General features: G+C 45.0%; 1 protein-coding gene across 4 annotated transcripts in view; it reads left to right on the forward strand.

The window, feature by feature from the left end:
• Positions 1-15,530: 15,530 nt before the first annotated feature.
• The window catches only part of CAMTA1 (calmodulin binding transcription activator 1), an 875,067-nt gene continuing 869,721 nt past the window's right edge, over positions 15,531-20,876 (forward strand). For all 4 annotated transcript variants that reach the window (XM_036854334.1, XM_036854351.1, XM_036854359.1 and 1 more), the window contains exon 1: positions 15,531-15,648. In XM_036854334.1, the coding sequence (XP_036710229.1) occupies positions 15,624-15,648 (25 nt within the window). In that variant the 5' untranslated portion in view covers positions 15,531-15,623. The remainder of the gene's footprint in view (positions 15,649-20,876) is intronic.

Below are 20,876 nucleotides of genomic sequence, written 5' to 3' on the forward strand. Positions count from 1 at the left end.
TTGTGTCAGGCACAGGGGTGTGTGGTTTATAAGCACTTTGTCCTTTAAACTTTGTTTTTAATCCTTTGACACTCTCACCAACCCTATCGTTAACTCCTTACTGTTATTTAGTAAACTGAGGCTTAGGGAAGCAACTTCAAGGTCACTTTACTCCAAAGTCCATGTTTTTCATCCTGGCCCCCATATGACCATTACCGGCTATTCCAGACTCCTTCGACCAAACATTTCTCACCCTGAGATGTAATCATGTATTTTCTTCTGTCTCTATCACTGGACTAGAATATATGAGGACAGGGACAAAACTTTTTATTTTAAATTTTTATTTACTTCTGGATTCCCAGGTCCATAGTGCTTGGTGTCAGAGTATGTGCCCAACTAGTGCTTGTTTAATATACGAATGACTGAGTGGACGGCATGCATCCACCATCTTTATTTATTTGTGATCACCTGACACCAGTGTCCCTGTTATGCATACATATCACGTAGGCTTCTACTAAAGAAATTAATATGATTCAAGTTTTGTTGTTTTAGAACTAAACTTTCATGATTAAATGTTACGTGTAGGTAGAGTCTCGCGTGATGTGAAATTGGATGAAATTTTTTTTTTTTTCCTGGATAAGGGAAGAAGTAGCAGAGAAATAATTCACAAATGCTAAGGAGAGAGGGAATTTAAATGTTTAATCTCACTATTAAGTAATTCAATGATATTTAATAATTATTTAATTATATTATTAATAATTATTTAATTTATTTAATAATTATTGTCCAGTATTTGCTTTTTCTTCAGAAGATAACTATCATTCGAATAATAATAGTGAATTCATTTTATTTTTATTTATTTATTTTAAAATAGTCATTTCTCTTGCTTTCATGGTAGTGATATTCTTTTTATTTATTTATTTTTTGGCTGTGTCACGCAGCGTGTGAGATCTCAGTTCCCCTACCAGGGATCAAACCCACACCCCATGCATTGGAAACGCGGAGTCTTAACCACTGGACCGCCAAGGAAGTCCCCGTGAATTTGTTTTAAAAGCAGAATTGCTGCTTTTAAAAACAATGTGTTTTTATTTGTAACTGCCCTGCAAAATGTATTGCTATTCCCACTGCCTTTCTGAGTTTTACTTAATTAATAAAATAATTTATTTTCAAAAAAAACCCCAATGTGTTTTAAAAACAGGTAGCATGCGTATGTTAAAAAAATCAGATAGTGTGGAAGGGTTTATGATGAGAAACCTCCTTCCCACCCCTGTCTCCGGACCCCAGGTCTTTATCTCAGAGGTAACCCCCTGTCACCACTTTCCTGGGTATCACTCCGAAGTGTGCTCGGCATTCACAAGCATTTATAAATGCCACCCCCCCATCTTTCTTTTTTAAACAAATGGAATCACCTTGTTCTGCACCTGGATTTTTTCACTTTTTAATATATCTCAACAATTGTTCCATATCGATGCATGGAGGGCAGCCTCATATATCTTCCCGGGCATAACCAGGACTGCTGAAACTTTTCTTACCCAAGTACCTGGGGTGGCAGAAATGGCTAGGTGGCAGCAAGGACATGATTTATTTGAAATCTTCAGTTTTATTTGCCTTTCACACCAATTTTCCATTCTGCTTCCTAGTGCATCTGTGCTTATTTTAATATAAAGATCATATTTTAAAACAGTTGCTTTAGAAAGATGGGTTTGTGTATTCAGAGATTTATACACTTCTGCAGGCACGTGCACCCAGTTTAACATGGAAACATGACATCGCGGGACCATCACAGTGATGCTGTGAGGCAGGCAGGGCAGGGATTACCAAGCCTTTTCTGAAGATGAGGTGACTGGGGCCCAGCAATGTTGCGTGACCTGCCCCAGGTGAGGGCAGAGGCAGGAGGGCACCAGCACCTGAGAACATGTCCCACTGCCTCTCAGGACACAGATGAAAGCTGATAGAAAACCAGGATCTTAAAAGACAAAGTGCACCCGGGTTTACATTGAAGGCATACTTATATAACATGTTTTGCTGAGTGTGGGATGAAAGACCTGGGAAATGTAGCCTTAGTTAATATGGCAGGAAATGGGATCAATGCTCTTTTTTTTTTTTTTTTTTAAACTAGCATTTTTTATTTATTTATCTTTTAAAAAATTAATTAATTTATTTTTGACTGTGTTGGGTCTTCGTTTTCTGTGCGAGGGCTTTCTCTAGTTGCGGCAAGCGGGGGCCACTCTTCATCGCGGTGCGCGGGCCTCTCACTATCTCGGCCTCTTGTTGCGGAGCACAGGCTCCAGACGCGCAGGCTCAGTAGTTGTGGCTCACGGGCCTAGTTGCTCTGCGGCATGTGGGATCTTCCCAGACCAGGGTTTGAACCCATGTCCCCTGCATTGGCAGGCAGATTCTCAACCACTGCGCCACCAGGGAAGCCCCAATGCTCTTTTAAGAAGCACCAAAGTGTTGAATGTTAGTGTGAGAATAGCCCATGTAAGTTATGGGCTAAATTGTGCTCCCCTGAAATTCATTTCCTGAAGCCCTAACGCCGGGTACCTCAGAACGTGATTATATTTGGAGATAGGGCTTCAAAAAAGGTGATGATGTTAAAATGAGGTCATTAGGGTGGGCCCTGATTCAATATAACTGGTGTCATCATAAGGAGAGGAAATCTGGACACACAAGAGAGACACCGTGAATGCTTGGGTGTAGAGGAAAGACCCTGCGAGGACACAGAGGGAAGACGGCCATCTACAAACCAAGAAGAAAGGCCTCAGGAGAAATCGAATCTGCCGAAGGGTTGACCTTGACTTGGTCTTGGACTTCTAGCCTCCAGAACTGTGAGAAAATACATTTCTGTTGTTTATGCCCCCCTGTCCGTGGTACTTTGTTATCACGGCCTGATCAGATGAATACAGCATCCATTCAAGGGCTGTCTTCTCCTCTATGTGAATTTCCTGCCTCCGCAACGACTTGGTTCCTTTGGATAGGGCCGGGCTGAGTGTTCACTCACTCATTCATTCATTCATTCAGTATTTACGGCACAGTGTCCTGTGCCTGTTCCAATCTAGGTGCCAGGCACACAGCAGTACCTGTGGCAAAGTTCCTGTTATCCTGGAGCTACCATCGAACACCCCATGTCCAAAATGACCTGCTCTCCACTGTCTTCTCCAAGTGAGACACTGCAAACATTTACTAGAGAAAAAGGGGAAAGAAGAGACATTAAAAGTAAATTAAATGATCCAAATCACAAGTTCCAAATGTTTGTTTGTGTGCTTTTGCTTTTAAACATAAGCTTTGCTTATAGATTGCCTTGCTGACACGGACATGCAAGAAAAAGTAACAGAGGTGGATTCTAATTATGCTTCTCTTCATTATGAAAGTGGTTCAAAGTGCCCAGCACAGCCAATTTGCAGGCTGACGACTCTGACAGCGCTCAGAGCTATTGATTTTCTTGCCTGCGTTTGTGTGTTTCCAGAGACCACCCAGATTCAGCGAAGAGCCTGGATGTTACCGGCGCTGTTTAGGATCAGTTCCCCTCTTGGCAGGGAAGATGAGGGGTGAGACGGAATGACCAGCGTGTGGGTTGGCTTCTCTCTCCATCAGCAGCTCCACCTGCTTCCCCAGTCCTTTCTGCTACTGGGTGCCAGAAAGAGCTAGAGAATCTGGCCATGACTCATCTGCCTCCCCAACTTTGCTCTCAGAATGTGCTCTCCGGACTTTTTCAGGCGAGCCTGAGTGGTTCATTGCAGGTACCCATCATTAATGTGCCTTTCATGCTTCTTAATTCCCTCCAGAACTTTAACAATCATCGCAAACACGGGCAGGGGATTCTTCCCAGAGCAAGGCATTCATCATGACGGTACCCAGACTCCAGTGCAGGAATTACTTCCATTGCCAGTGGGAAGACGGAGCCAACAGGTATTTTTAAAGAGGCTCTATCCACTGGAGGATCGAAAAGAAAATATCCTCTTTGAGCATTTAGTCACACACATCAAAGGAAACAACAGTTTCAATCTTCATTTGCATCGTAGAGGCATTAGATGTGGTCCAGTTACACTGAGCTCCGCTTGAAAAGGCAGAAGTGCCAGTACTTTTCAAGCCTTGATGGAGACAGAGAGAAAATGCAGCCAGGCAAATAATATATCACCCTGCCAAGGCATTTTCCATTTTTAAAAGGACAGAACAATTTTACATTATTTCTGGAGCCTCTTTGCAGCAAATATCCCTTGACATTTGTTCCAGAGCCCTGTCCAACCAGCCTAAAAGCACTGGCTGGCCCCAGCCTGCTGTTCTCGTGTGCCGGGGCCCCCACTCTGACTTTTGGTCTTGAAGCACCAGATGTGAGAAGGACAAGAGGGCCCGTTTTTTTTCTTAGAAGCACAGGCAGATGGAGGCTGGCTCTGCAGAAGGGGCCAATAAAGACACCACTCTGGTGGAAAGAACATGGTGTTTCAGGTCACTTGAAGATGCCCAATGAAGAATCAACACTCAGGGTTTCGAGCCACAGGGGTGAAAATGCAAGGAGGGTTTGGGATTTTCAGTGAACTCCCTAGAAGGCCCAAGCGGATTCAGAGATGAAAAACAATGAAGTGTGCTCGCATTTGATGGTGAGGCCTCTTGGGAAAGCAGAAAACGGTCACTAGTTCTGGAATCATTAGTACAAATGACTTCTAGTTAGGGTGACAAATGAACACATTTTCCCAGATCTGGAGAATCAAGGTTGGGCTATTTGGTTAAAATTTCCCAAACTCAGGTGGTCTCAGGTCGACACCTGGCCAAGTGTGAGGTCTTCTGTTAGAGGGCGAACTCTGGTTTTATTGTTTCTAATCCTCAGCCCTGGCTGGCCTGAAAAATCTCAGGATGCTGAATGATTAATTCCAACCTGCCCTAGAAAACGTTAGTCAGCTGGTAAAAGGAAATAGCCCAACGTGAAGGCAAGAAGAGCAAATTGACTTTATCTGTGAGTGATTATGCTTGACAAGATGAAAAAAGGAAGAAATCTTTTGTCACTGAAGAAAACTGTGCTTTGAGAAATCTTTGCACAAGTCTTCAGGCTCTGCGTTACCCAGTTTGAATTAAAATGGAAATAATCCCAGCCCCCCTTTCTCTCCAAATAAACAGCAGAGAAACAAAACTTAATTTTCCCACGTTGACTGCAGCAGAGTTTTGGAAATCAGATCAGGAGTTCCAGATCTTCTCCAGAGCAGCACTTTCATTAACTAGCAGATATTCTCTTTAAAGAAAACTATTTCTGAATTGCTATTTACTACTAAAATGTTCATTTTCCTTTAAGTATTGTCACACATGCAGTCTGATTCTTTGTGGGTGGGAGAGTAAGGCAGATGGGTCTCTCCTCCAATAAAAACGAAGAGCCAATTTTCCTTCTGAAAGGGGAAAAGATCAGGACTTGAAATTATTCTTCTGATTTCACATTTATCTCGTACTCACAGCATCTGTCTGCTTAGAATTTGAAAGAATGAGTCGTAGGCAGGAAAACAAAATGTTTTGACTCAACCTATGACTCCAATTTTACTGCTTTTTTTCACTAATTAAAAACAAAATTAACCTTCTTTTAAAAATTCCAAACTCTTTTTTTATATTTTCAGCATTTTTCTCTTCTATATCCACATGGCTAACTCCCTCACCTCTTTCGAGTCTTGGTCCAAATGTCAATTTCTTAATGACATCTACGTTGACCAAAAAATTGCATCTTCCCAGCATGGGTACTCCTGATCCCCTTCAAACTGCTCCACTTTCTCTTTTTTCCATGACACTGACAGTCTTCTCACATACTACAGAATTTATTTCTTTATTATGTTTATTGTTCCCTGAGGATAAGCACCAAGAGACCTGGGATCTGGGTTTTGTTCAGTGATGTACTCTAATTTCGCAGAGGGGTGCCTGTCCCTTAGTAGATGCTCCATAAATGCCGAATGATGCAGCCACTATGGAGAACAGTACGGAGGTTCCTCAAAAAACTAAAAATAGAGCTACCATATGATCCAGCAATCCCACTCCTGAGCATATATCCGGACGAAACTATAACTCAAAATGATACATGCACCCCTATGTTCATAGCAGCACTATCTACAATAACCAAGACATGGAAGCAACTTAAATGTCCATTGACAGATGAATGGATAAAGAAGATGTGGTATACACACACACACACACACACACACACACACACACACACACACACACACTGGAATACTACTCAGCCATAAAAAAGAATGAAATAATGCCATTTGCAGCAACATGGATGGAACTAGAGATGATCATACTAAGTAAAATAAGTCAGAAAGAAAAAGACATACCATATGATATCACTTATATGTGGAATCTAAGGTATGACACGAATGAACTTATCTACGAAACAGAAACAGACCCACAGACATAGAGAACAGACTTGTGGTTGCCAAGGGGGAGGAGGCATGGGGGGAGGGATGGAGTGGGAGTCTGGCGTTAGCAGATGCAAATCCTTATATAGAGAATGGATGAACAACAAGGTCCTAGTGTATAGCACAGGGAACTATATTCGGTATCCTGTGATAAATCAAAATGGAAAAGAATATGAAAAAGAATATATATATGTATAAGTGAATCACTTTGTGGTACAGCAGAAAGTAACACAACATTGTAAATCAACTATACTTTAAAAAAAAAAAAAATTTATTTATTTATTTTGGCTGCACTGGGTCCCGGTTGCGGCACGTGGGATCTTAGTTGAGACATGTGGACTTAGCTGCAGCATGCGTGTGGGATCCAGTTCCCCAACCAGGGATCAAACCCAGGCCCCCTGCATTGGGAGCACGGAGTCCCACCCACTGGATCACCAGGGAAGTCCCTCAACTATACTTCAATAAAATAAATTTTAAAAATGCTGAATGAGAATGTCAGGAAAAATTTGCCTGTGATTTGGAAACGAGGAAGAGCATCCTTTCAGCACAGTGTTGGGCATTGCCTAGTGGACCCTCTGGGGAGGAGCTGATTTTCCAGGAGCGAGCATCTTTAACTCCTTTCTATGGACTCAGCAGAAGTAGAAAATTGAGAGTAATGCAAATGATTCTTGCCCATGGATGTGATTAATTTTTGTCCTACAGAAAAGATAACCCCAAATATGACACTTTATTGCCCTGTAGGATGTGAATGAATTTTGCATCTTTTAGCAAGCATTCTTCCTTGTCTATGAATATACCTGTGGTCTTCAAATTCTCCTTTGAACCGGTTTCAACGCCTTACTAGTTCCCTCATTAATTAAAGAGCTAAAGAAAATTCTCCGTACATATTCACTTTATTTCATGATTTTAAAAATTTTTTGAAAATTATGATTGAGTAAAAGAGTGAATTACACTCCCTCCCCTAGGAAACCTTATCACGTTCCATAGTTGTAGATGCCATTGAATGCTGGTTACTCATCAATTTTGTATCTCTTAGCCACAACCTCTCTGGGCCTCAGATGCATATATCCAGTTGCCTTCTTGATATCTCCACTTGGATATCTAATAGACATTTCAGAATTTAAAAGTCCTAAGTGGAATTCTTATCCTTAACTTGCTCTGTCCCTGTCTTTAAGTGGCAACACCATTAACTCAGTTGCTCAGGCAAAATTCTAAGAGTCAAACCTTGGCCCAAAGCATTTCTTTCTTAAATAATTCACTTCCAATTCATCAGCAAAACCTGGGCAATCTCTCTACCTTCAGTACTTATTCCAAATCCACGTACCTCTTAGGACGTCCACTTTGGTCTAAGACCTGTGGCTGGTTTTTGTAAAGTTTTTTTGGAACATAGGCATCCTATTTATTTCCATATTGTCCATGGTTGCTTTTGCACTGCAATGGCAGTTGTGACAGTTGAGTAGTTGTGACAGAGACCATAGGGTCTGCAAAGCTTAAATATTTACTACCTGGTCCTTTACTGAAAAAAATTTGCCCCGCCCTGGTATGTTGGACTGAATGATGGCCCCCAAAGATATCAGGTCATGATCCCTGAAACCTGTAACTGTTACCTTATTTGGAAAAAGAGTCTTTGCAGATGTGATCAAGTTAAGGATCTTGAGATGAGGCAGATGATCCAGGATTACCTGGGTGGTCTCTAAATGCCACCACAAGCGTCCTTATAAGAGACACGCAGAGGGAGATTTGGAACACACACACACAGGAGAGGGCAATGTGAAGATGGGGCAGAGAGAGATTTGGTGCTGGCCTCAAAGATGGGCGTGGTGGCCGCAAGCCGAGGATGGTTGGCAGCCACTAGAAGCTGGAAGAGGCAAAGAACGGTTATTCCCTGGAGCCTCCGGAGAGAGCACAGCCCTGCCAACACCTTGATTTTGGCCCAGTGAAACTGACTTTTGGACTTCTGGCCTCCAGAACTGTGAGAGAAGAAACTTACGTTGTTTGAAGCCACTAAGGTAACTTGTTACAGCTGCCACAGGAAACGAATGCACCTTGTTTAAGCCACCATCAAGTCTTGATGACTGCAAGAGTCTCCCAACAAGTCTCTCTGCTTCCTCTCTTGCTCCGTTGTAGGATATTCCGCACATCGTGGCAGGGGGATCCTCTTACAACACCACTGAGATAATACTCTCAGCTCAATACCCTCCAGCAGCTTTCTAGGACCATGGAATTCAAAGTCCTGTGTGAACTGGCTTTAGATTCCTCTTTGGATTCTTGTTCCAGAGCTCTTTCTGAGTGGTTTCATCACAGTTCCTACAACACACCAAGTGTGCATCTGCCCCAGGGCTTTTGCACTTGCTGTTCCCTCTGCCCAGAATATTCCTCCCCCCCATAACTGCCTGGCTCTCCTCAATTCCTACAGGCCTGAGACCTCACCTTATCTAAAGCAGCACCTTCATCCCTCCACCCCCTCCTTCTATGTTATTTTTTTCCCAGCATTTATCCTTCTCTAACCTGCGATCATACATTTCCTTGTTATCATGTCTCTCCCACTTCCATATCAGCTCCAGGAGAGCAGGATTTTTGTCTGTTTTGTTCACTGTTGTATCCCCAGCACCTAGAACCAGTATCTGGTACACGGGAGGCACCCAATAAATATTTGTTGGGTGAATGTACATGGCAAAAATATTTAAACCATATCAAATGAAGAGTAAGCCTTATTTTTTTTTCTGTTCCACCCTCAAAGGCAACTGCAGGCAATACATTTCTTGTTATTCTTCCAGAAACTTTTTCTGTATATACAAGAATATCTATATATGCAATGAACATTGTATCTATACACACACAGGAATAGTATACATTATGCCCTGTGCCTTTCTTTTTTTTCAGTGACACATTTAAGCTGAAGAACCTTCCATAACAGCACACATTGATTTACCCCCATCTTTTTAATGGCTGTGTAATATGTCACAGCTTAATACACAAAGAAAAATACATTGCTCACTTCGTTTGAAAAACAGAAAAGCTAATGACAAGGCAATACCTCTGAGTCTACACCTTTTTTTATTTTCTAGGGTAGACAGCATCGGTCTGATTCTTCTTGGGCGCTGGCTTCTCAGTGACTGTCAAAGAAAACTATTGATAGTCTTTGATAGAGCGGCAGCTTTTCCCTTCAGGTGTTTTGACAGGTCATTTTACTTGCAACAACTAAACAAAGTTTCCTTAGAAGACTGAGAGTTGACATAAATTACATTGGAACGTGTTGCAGCAAATAAGTGAGAAAACAGACAAAACAAATATGTGAGCCCTCCACATGGTCTCACCAGTCTTCAGTGGTAGCCGGGGGTGACTTCAGCAACCTTACCATCCCCCTCAGCCTCCTGGAAGCACCCCAGATAAACAGACAATGGACGTGCAAGCTGGGCTCTGCTGTGCATATGCTGAAGTCCCCTTGTCCCCTCCCTCCAATCACACTGCTCTCCCCAAGTCCTTGTTCTAGAGAGATTTTGGGGGCTCCACTGATGTCTCTCTGGGTCCCAGGAATCAGAGGTGGCATCCTGGTCTCCTAGATCTGTTTTTTCTTTTTCATTTTTTGGCCAGAGGTATTTTTATTTTATGTAATAAATACATATATAGTGTTAACAAAGTTCAAGGCATTATTCTAAGTTCTTAACAAAGATCAACTAATTTAATTCTTACAACAATTGTCTGAGGTTGGTACTATTATTATCTCCATTTTCTGGTTAGGAAATCTCAGAGAGGTGAAGGAACTTGCTGGAAGTCACACAGCTGGTGAACAAGAGTCATGACGTGAACCCAGGCAGTCTAGTTCCCGAGTCCACTGTCTTGCTGATCTCCTAGATCTGTTAACTTTGGAAGTCATGAAGCGCCCATCCGAACCAGCAAAGCCCCATCTCTTTAGTATTTTCCCTCTTTAGAAAAAAAAAAAAAAAGGCATTTCTTTGGTCCTGAGTTTGGATTGAATAAAAGAAACTATCCGGCTGTCATACCAGAAGGCTCAAGAGGGAGGGGAAAGACTCCAGTTTTAAAGGGAAAGTCTAGAAAAAACAGGGTTGACTCTTTATTCGGGTATGGAGGTGAGATACATTCTATCAAAGGCGTTTAGCTGTAACTCCAAGGAGGGTCCCTGGAGAGCGGGTGCACTCAGATATGTTGTATGCAATAGTTGGGTGATGTGGAAAGATTTTATGATTGTTTAAACAACATCTCCTTTTCTACTGAAGTATAGTTGATTTACAATGTTGTCTTAATTTCTGCTGTACAGCAAAGTGATTCAGTTATATATATATATACATTCTTTTTATATATTCTTTTCCATTGTGGTTTATCACAGGATATTGAATGCAGTTCCCTCTGCTATACAGTAGGACCTGTTGTTTATCCATTCTATATATAATAGTTTGCATCTGCTAATCCCAAATTCCCATTCCATCTCCTCCTCACCCCTCCTCCCCCTGGGCAACCACAAGTCTGTTCTCTATGTCTGTGAATCTGTTTCTGTTTTCTAGATACATTCATTTGTGTCATATTTTAGATTTGACATATGAGTGATATCATATATTTGTCTTTCTCTTTCTCACTTATTTCTCTTAGTATGATCATCTCTAGTTCCATCCATGTTGCAGTAAATGGCATTATTTCATTCTTTTTCATGGCTGAGTAGTATTCTATTAAAAAACATCTCTTGAAACCCCTGTTGCGATGGATAATGTTCTGTTCTTGTATTTTTAAAACTTATTATTTTTTTAAAAGTTTCACTTGATGTGGACCATTTTTAAAGTCTTTATTGAGTTTGTTACAATATTACTTCTGTTTTATGTTTTTTGGTTTTTTGGCCTCAAGGCACGTGGGATCTTAGCTCCCCAACCAGGGATCGAACCCGCACCCCCTGCACCGGAAGGCGAAGTCTTAACCACTGAACCGCCAGGGAAGTTCCCTGTTCCGGGTTTTAACATTAAAAGGAAAACAAAACAGCCAGAAGTGGTGTGGTTGGTCCTTGGACTACTGTCCATTCTGCCTTACTACACTTCAGTAAATACTGAACAAGGAAAACCACTTATTCATTTCAAAATTTCAGCAGATTACTGGTCCGCCAATTGGGCCTTTTATGTTCAAATTATATTTCAAGTGAGCTGAAATTCAGGTCTACTAGGCCTAGATATCTCCTTATATTTGGGGTATCAGACAAGTCTTTACTCTTGTATACTGATGGTAGATATTCCGAGATTGCAATGGTTGCCAGAATTGCTGAACGGACATGGGGGGAGGAGGGAAGATGAATGTTTGCAGGATAGGGAAAACAAGGAATATTAGTGAAAGGTTTGCTCTCAGAAGCTCACAAGTTTTCATTATTTTTTATCTTGAAAAGGCAAAGGGACAAAGGATCTCTCTGTATTATTTCCTACAATGGCATGCAAATCTACAGTGATCTTGAAATTTAAAAAATTAATTAAAGGAAAGGCAAGGGGAGAAACTTTTTGGAAGCAGGACTTTTGGATATCATCATTACCTTTCTAAGCTAAGGAAGGCATAAATAGAATAATTATTTCTTTCTTGACCTGTGTTGGTGAGTTTCCCTTTTAGGAGTCTTTGAGCTCTCAAATGGGTTCAGTTCAGTCCTTTCTTTTGTCTCTCAACCCAGTAACATGGAGCTTCAGTACCTTGAGTTTAAGGAAGCAAGTCCAAGCACTTTTATTATTATCATCAGCAGTAATAATGGTCACTTTAATTACTTCAGAAAGCTGACCAGGAAACAACACTCTTTTACAAGTCTTTTTGAGGTAAAAAGTAACCATTTAATATTCCCACTATTTACCTATGTCTATCTGGTCCTGGACAGTAACATTCTTTCCTTGAAGAACATTAGGGCCAAAATGGCCAAGGATTCAAAGGATGGGATGGGGTGTCCAGCACATCTTCTGACTCCTCTGCTTTCCAACTGGGCTTTTAGCAACTCAGGTCACTTCCCTTACTGGAAGTACCCACCTCTTCGTTACCCTCCCAAGCAAAGGCAAACACCAGCTGTTATGAACTGAATGTTTGTGTCTCCCCCCAAATTCATGTGTTGAAACCCTACCTCCCATGGGATGGTATTAGGAGGTGGGGCCTTCAGGAGGTGATTAGGATTAAATGAGGCCATGGGGGATGGGTGTGCCATGACGGGGTTAGTGTCCTTTTAAGAGTCATGAGACAGTTTGCTTCCCCTCTCTGCTCTCTGTCATTTGAGGATGCTCCCTGATCTCCGACTTCCAGCCTCCAGAACTGGGGGAAGTAAATTTCTGTTGCTATAAGCCACCCAATCCTTGGTACTTTGTTATAGCCTCCGGAATGGTCTAAGACACCAGCTGGCCAGTCCACCCCAAAACATCTCATTCTCCAGCCCAGAGGCTTTCAAACTCATTGATCTCAGGATACATTTACTACACTCATAAAAATAACTGAGGACTCTGAAGAGCTTTTGTTTTGTGATTTGTTTATCTGGTGTGCATGGGTTGTACAGAAATACAAAAAATATTTATTAGTTCATTAAAAATAGAAACCCATTACATGTTAACATACATCATATTTTTTATAACTACATTTTCCAAAAACAAAAAAAGTTAGTGATAAGAGCAGCATTGTTTTACAGTTTTACAGGCTGCACTCGAGGCCCAGGTGATACTCATGACCTTCTCCTGTGTCCCCACTGCACCTTGACCTGCTGTTGTTCATATCTGTTAACCCTTATAGGCTGTGAGCTCCTTGGAGGGAGACACTCAACTTTATTCAACCTTACATCCTCAGGATCTAACAGAGTCTGGTCTCTAGTACACACTGGATAACATTATTTTTAAATTTAAGTATATGTTTTAATTATAAAAACAGCATAGCTATATTACATGAAATAGAGACAATAAGAGAAACCACTCACAATACCCCAAATATCATTTCTTGGGTGTATTTTATATCAGTCTTTTTTCAAAATGCAGTTTTTTCTACCTGTAATCACATCATATGTAACAAGTGAATGCCATAATTTTGAAAACTTTTTTCCCCCCATCTAGCAATGGGTAAACTTTTCTTTCTGTGTCTAATGTCTGTGACTACCATGATGTTTTATTGTGTAGATACAACACAATTTAGTTATTAAACATCCAGCATTAGCACAATTTTTTTTTTTTTGTAACAAATATGGTGATTCTGTGAAGAATACCTTCACACATATAGCTTTTTGGCATTCAGTGTTATTTCCTTAGAATAGATTCCCAGAAGTAAGATTACTGGGTCAAAAGATGCAGACTTTTTATGGCTTTTAATACATACTGTAAAATTGCTTTTCAAAAGGGTTACATTAATTTTCAAGGCCACCAGCACTTTTAAGAATATGTTTCACCACACAGATCGTCAACATAGGTGGTATTAAGAAGGCTAATTGATAAAATATTGTACCCTCGTTGTTAAAATTTTGCATTTTTTGACCCTCATAAAATGAAAGTTTGTTGAAGAATTAGTGTATAATACAAAACATTCTTTTGGGACATCTTTACTTCTGAAAAACTTATGAAATTTTCAGTTGTGAAGACGAGAAAAAGAACACATGTTGTTAGGATTGGCACAAAATTCACTTTGACAATCAATCTTGGTGCCAAAATACTCAAACGAGGACCTTTCGCTGCTGCTGGTAGCTGTCATCCACGGGAAGCAAAGGACAAAACAAAATGTAGAGGATTGAAAGGTTCTCACTGCAAACCGTACCAGATTCACACAGAGCGGTTGGAGTTCTGCTTTTCATTCAACTTTTCTTCCTTTTTTAAAAACTTGGAGATTTCAGCCCTCTCCTTTGTTTCCGGTCTTACCTGCCCACGTGCACAATTCCCGAATTTCTCTGGGAGGGGGCATTTTCATCTTTGCCATCTCATCTGGCTTTAGGCTTGTCTGTACAGTGTGTGCTGGTTTACTAGATGTGGACGGATTTCCAGAGAAGCTGCAGCGGTGTGTCTGTTCCCCCCCAGGATGGATCCTAACCCGCTCCTGGGCTCTCTCCCCGCGACTGAAACCCAGCTGGTCTCCCCACCTCGCACGGGGCGTGAGTGCGGTGGACGCCGGAATATTCGACCGGAAAAGCCACGAATGTGAGCCCAGGACCGAAGCAAACTTGGCTTGCCTCGCCCACCGAGCACGCTCGCCGAGGCTTAACGTTTCTATAAGATTCTGCTCAGCGGCCTCATCCTGGGACAGGCATCTATGAGTCATCGGATCTGCGGGTCACATGGCCAACGTGACCAAAATAAAGTTTCAGTATTTTAAGCCTCTAGAAAAGGGGACAACGGAGCACACCGGGGGCGGGCAACGACAGGCACAAGCGGGCCAGGTACCCGCTCGAGGGGCCGCGGCGGAGCTGGCCGAGGGGGCGGGGCGCCGGTGAGGGGGAGGGGAAGGGGCGGGGCCTGTCGGAGGCGCGCCCCTCCCCCACAGCCCGCAGCGACGCCCGGACCCCAGGGCCGGCCGGCTCTAGAGCGCGGCGCCCGGCCGACGCCAGCCCCGAGGCCCCCGGCCCCCGCTGCCCCCGGAAGCGACAGGCCGAGGAATCCCGGAGATTCCGCCGCGTCCTCCACTGCCACCGGGACCCCACGCGCCGGCAGCGGCTTCCCCGGGAACGTCCTTCAGCCCCGGGAGCACGCGGGAAAAGCCCCAGCGCGCCAATGAGCGAGCGCCTTCCTCATGACGGTCACGCTCGGGGGCGGGGCTTCCCTTCGCCGCTCCCGAGTTCCGGGAACCCCCTTTGATTGGTCTGGACGGCCTGGGAAACACTGTAGTAACGCCCAATCAAAACGCCACGTCTCGGCCTCGAGGAAATATTCCGTGTCGGCCCCTTCCTGATTGGGCAGTTCTTTCGTGCTCTGGCCACTGGAAAGCTTTGTTTAGGTCTGGAAGGCGGGCTTTCCTGGGAGTGGGTGGGGAGGGGGCGTTGATTCTTGACCAATCCTTTCATTCCGTTGGGTGGTGACTAGCCAATGGGCCGGATGGATAGGACGCTCCTCCCGGAGAGTAGTGAGACCCCTGGTGCGGGGCGATTGGTGGCGGGAGCGATGAGTGGCAGCCGCGCGGCCCAACGGGCTCAGTGCGTGGGCCGCGGGGCGGGGCCAGGGCGGGTGCGCGGCGGCGGCGGGGTGGCTGGGCCGGCGGCGGCGGCGGTACGAGGCGCGCGCTCGGGGTCCCGGTCGCGAGGAGGAGGAGGATGTGGCGCGCGGAGGGGAAATGGCTGCCGAAAACAAGCCGGAAGGTAAGAGCCGGAGCGTGAGGGCCCGGGGGTGGCGCGGCGGGCGGCGGGACCCGGCCCCGCCGGACATCCCGGGCATCGGCGGCGCCGGGCGGGAGCGCGGGGGCGCGGCGGCGGCGGCGGCGGCGGGCGGGCGCCCCGGGCCGGGGAGGGGGCGGCGGGTGGGGGGGCGGAGCGCGGCCGGGTCCTGAGGTGACACGCGGGGCGGCGGAGCGCGGCGCCGCACACCCCCACCCGGGGGCGGGCTGGGGCCGGAGGGGCGGGGGGCCGGCGGGCGGGGGCCGGGCCCAGCGAGGAGGAGGAGCCGCGGAGGGAGGGCCGGCGCCTCCCCCACCCGGACCGGGCATCCCCGCCGCTCCCGGGCCCGGCGCGGCCCCCGCCCCCCGCCCCCCGCGCCGGGCCCGGTGGGGGCCGCGGGGCGGAAAGTTTATCCTCCTCAGGCCCCCTCCGGCCCCGCGCCCCGCTGCCCCGGACCGGTCCCCGTCGGGGCACGGCCGGCGCTCAGCCTCGCCGCCCCTGGTTCTCGGCGGCGGGGCCGGGCAGTCTCTGTCCAGCCTCACCCTGGAGCCCCGTGGGCGCCTCCCAGAGCCGGCGGGGTCCCCGCGCTTCTCCCCACCAGGGGGACCCCCTCCTGCTGAGCGTCCCCGGGCCGAAGGGCCTCGTGTGACCCCTCCCCCTTCCGTTCCTGGGAGGGGGCCTGCGCAGCATCCCCGCCCCCAGCAGTCGCTCCCATCCTACTCTTGCCCTTGCACCCCTCGCAGCCAGGAGGGTGGGGTCTCCGTTCCTGTGGCAAGTGATGCTCTCCATATTCCCTTGCCCTTTACCTTCTGTGACCCTGATCCTCCTTTGGTAGAGGGGTCCGTATCATCCTCTCATCCTCTGTGGAATCTTTTGGTGCCTCTGCACACCATCTATTGACCCTTTTGTCAGGACAAGGGGACTCGGGCTCCCCACGTTCTTCTTCCCTCACCCAGTGGATAGTGGGGGCCTGTGCAGCTCTGAAGTCATTTCTAAATAGGAAAGCACATACTTCTTACAGATTATGCACGCTCTCCGCACACTTTCCTGGGTTAGGGTGAGCTCATTTCCTGAATACCCTTTGAGTTGCCCTCTCTCTCTTTTGGGAGGAACTGGACATTCCAGTGCCCCTTTCCCCATCTGTCTCTCTCCCCTGACACGTCTCTCTCCTTGGAGTTTCTCGTCTGGGTGAGGGTGGTTGCCCCATCAGATGTAGGGCCGGGGTCCCGGCAGTGACGGCCTGTGTCTGAGGGAAACGGGTCTATTTTTGCTTCCAGTTCACTCTTGCTCTTAGGTCGGGGCAGCATTCATCAGTTGACGCTACCCTCCCCCCCCAGAAAGAGGTTCATGTGCCCTTGGCTTTTGGTGTTCGGATTACTGTCTTCTGTGCAGTGAGAACCAGACTTCGTACATCCTACATTCAAGAGACTTTGAACCTTCCCTGGAAATAAACTTCCCATTTCTTTTTTAAGAGAACTCATATCCTCCTTATGGCTTCTGTTTCCCAGTCAGCCATATTTAGTGAGCCTGTTACCTTGACTTTTTCTAATTTTCTTAAATTGTATTCATGTTGGCTGGGTAAGAAGAAGCCATATGCCTTTCCATCCAGAAAAGGGAGTGTAGACACCCATGTCGCCCACATGCCATTCGGGAAGAGGTTGCTGGTGTGCTCCTTGTTGTACTAGAACCTTCCTTGGGCCCTGGTGTTGTCTCTCGTGGGATCCAAACATTTCTTTCGATCTTATAGGTTTCAGGTGAAGGGGAAATTTAGATGCTTTCTGGTTTTTTGCTGCTCTGGTTCCCTTTTGGCAAAAAATGATACTATGCATTTGTTTATATATATATATGCGCACATAGGCATGTATTTATATGTGAAATCACATTCGTTACCTATACACAGGAAGTTGGAAGGGTTAGATGACTGACTGTCTGTACATCTTGGGTGTATATGGGGACCTTGACGTGTAAGGACATAGCTGTGTATCACTGTTGTTGGTAACCCTTCAGGCTTAGAGGAATCAGGAGACTCATTGATAAATGGCCAATTCTTAACCACTCTTTCCTTTGTCATTTGTACTGTACTGAATAAGCAGAATGACATCCTGAATGTCCACCAAGTCCCTGAATACACAAAGTGTAGAGGGCTTGCCCATGTGCACCAAAACTTAGGCATTCTGAATTTAGGGGTGGTCTTCTCTGCTTGGTTCTTCACGGGGTGAAAAGTTCCCATCTTGACTTCTTTACTGCCATGTAAGAGAGAGAGATTTCATGTATTTTGGGCGAAGGATAGGGGCAGGTGAGAAGAATATGTTTCTGTGACAGAACTAGGAATGAATGGCCATAAATATGTCACTGTTTTATTTTGGCCATTTAAATAATTGAGAGAGGTTGTGCACATTAGGAAAAGGTACCTTTGGGAAGGCCTGCGACACTTTGTGGAAGGGTGGGAGGGATGATTCTCCAGGTTCTCTCTGAGCATCACAGTTGTGTATTTGGCCATTTCCGCTTGGCTCTGGGGCCCCTCCCCCCTCCCTCCCATAGCTGGAATGGCTGCTGGGTGCCTCACTCAGCAGCCCCGTCTTACTTTGGGACCGGCCGAGTGTGGAGCCCCGTCCTCCCCGACAAGCTTTGTCAGGACTGCGCTCTTGGACCTTGAAGCGCTTTTCTAGCGAGGAGACTCTCCACCTGAGTTACTGAGTCCGGGGCAAGGTTACCGGGAGGATTGCTCAGCATGAGTCGTTGACTTCACGACTTTGCCCCTCAGTCAGTATTGAGTTATCCAGTGGATATCATACCCATTGTCTGAAAGTTGTGCTTTTGACCTCAATTTCGGTTTTTTTTTGGTTTTTAAAAGTTTTTATGCTATTTCTATTCTGCCTGCATCTATATTCAGTTGATGGAATTGTGTCTTTTTAGGGTGTAGTATTAACGACCCTGGGAAAACAAGAGTTGACTATCTGCTGTATATGTTGGCGTGTTCCCAGTAGAGTCCTCTCTCTTCCAGTGGTGGATCCTCTCCTGCCCTTCCCTGTACCACCGACTGCCTTTTGGAATTTTCCCTGCCCACCAGGGTGCTCCATTCCATGGGCAGTAGAACGAAAATGGTAAAGGTTAGAGGGACACACCGGAGGTTAGTGTGCAAAGTTCACGTTCCTTTCTTTGAGCTTGATGCAGTTGTGCTTTCTGTGTCACCTGTCCCCGTAGATTATTGGAGATCAGCTTTTCCTCTTACTCTTCCAGTGTGCGGTCAGGTAGACAGGTTCTGTTCTCTTAATGACTTTTTTATATCTTTCTGTTAGAGCATCACTCTCCCCTGCCCGCAGTCCCCTCTCCCCTTACCCCCAGCTTTCTGGACAAGGTTGGGTGACCCACGGGACATCTCTTCCCTGGGCTTTTTGAAGACCCGACTTATCCTGCGCCTGGGAAATGTTGGGTTTCTTCATCTCATTGTTCAGTGGATTCAGAATGTTGACGTGTTCGCGGCAACCTCTGCTCACGGTCAGATTGGGTCAGATTTTCCTTTTCCAAGCAGTAGGGTTGCTCTTGCCTCCTCTTTGAGACATCTTTATATATCCTGCTTATCCACGTTTTTCCATTTCTTTAGTTTTTAGGCTTTCCTCTTAAAATAACCTATTCTTTAGAGTCAGGTGGCATTATTTTAGCTCTCTGTTTATGCTGGGTGTGGCCCCTGTGCCTGGTGGGATTATATTTCTTTCTGGCTGCTTCTCAGTTGGCCCATCTTCTAGCTTAACATTTCCTTCTTCCCTTCCTCATTCCTCTGGGCCACTCTTCATTTCCCATTTCCTGTGTTTTGGGGAAATACATCTTTGTGTGCAGTTGTACTTCTTTCTAATTTCCTTATGGAAAAAGCAACAGAAGGTGATTCTCATGTTCTCTTCCTTTCCCCTCCTAGTTGTGCGCATTGCCTCCTCTGTGGGACCTTTGAATTTGGCCTTTTGGAGAGAAGTTGTTTTTACATCCACGTTCCCATCACTGAGTGCATTCATCCTGGAGACCTTCATTCGCTGAGCTTGTATTACGTGCAGGGATCTGTGTGTGCATGGGGGGGGGGGTCATGTGACTCTGCTTGAGACCATAGGGGTCTTGTTAGCCTTTTAGTGCGAATGACATTACCGTATATCTTGTGCTTGTCTTTTTATGTATTCATGTAAGGAATTCTTTTCTGAACTTTGGATTGTAATCTTACAAAGAGATACTCTAATAGTGTACTATCCCATTGAGCTTTTTCCTGTCCCTGCAGGAGTCGGGGTGGTGGAGGGGGTGGAGGGCAGACTGGGAGAAGCACTCAACAGCCTTCCTTCAGACTGTGTGTGGGGTGTGTGTGGGTGTGGGTGTGTGTGTAGAAAGAGTAGTCAATCTTCTTCCTAAATGTCTAGGTATAACTTTTAGGTCATTTAGGTATATGTTGATTGGGATGCTTGTATAACATTTGAACAGCAGCATAGTAGGAATTGTATAGAACATGCAATCAAATACATCCTTTATAGAAGGAAGTGATGATAGAAAATTTTCTCTTATGATTAACTGGTAAATTTCATATTATCAGATAGTAAGGACTGTATGCGCTGCTGGTAGATTTCTGCTGCCAGGAAGTGTTATATCTAAATTTTACGCCTAATTGTAGTGACCATTCTTAGGCTAGGTATCTGGTATACATACCACTGCTTTTGTTTATTATGTGACTTTTAATTCTTTACATTTTTTATTGGTACTGTTACTTGTGTCTTTTCTTTATTTTGGTAAATAGCCTTATAGTATTTTGGGGTGTAGGTTTGGTGTACCTAATGATGACAGTAATGATAAAGAATTAACCTGAAATGCGCTTTTTCTTTTCCTCCTATGTTAAATCAGATTTCCCCTCTACAGTATCTGTAGAAACCAATTTTGCTAGTATTTCACTCTTAAGAAGAGCTCTTGTTTAAGATTGTTGTAGTATGGGGTTTGCCATTGTCCTTTATCTGTGTGAATATGTGACTGAATATTTTCTGTGGGGACAAGGTGCTGTGTGTTTCTGTTGTATTTCCATTATAACAGATCATTTTCTAAAATGTTCTGTATCTTCTAGAATCACTTACCATGACCTTTTTTTTTCTTTTTGATGTTCTAGATGACTTAAATCCTACCTCCCTTTCTTCCCACAAGGTTTGTTTATTGCCCTTTTCATTGTTATTATAAAAAAAAATTTGTAGATC

The sequence above is a fragment of the Balaenoptera musculus genome, chromosome 1 (genome assembly GCF_009873245.2).
Source record: "Balaenoptera musculus isolate JJ_BM4_2016_0621 chromosome 1, mBalMus1.pri.v3, whole genome shotgun sequence".
Lineage (NCBI taxonomy): Eukaryota > Metazoa > Chordata > Mammalia > Artiodactyla > Balaenopteridae > Balaenoptera > Balaenoptera musculus.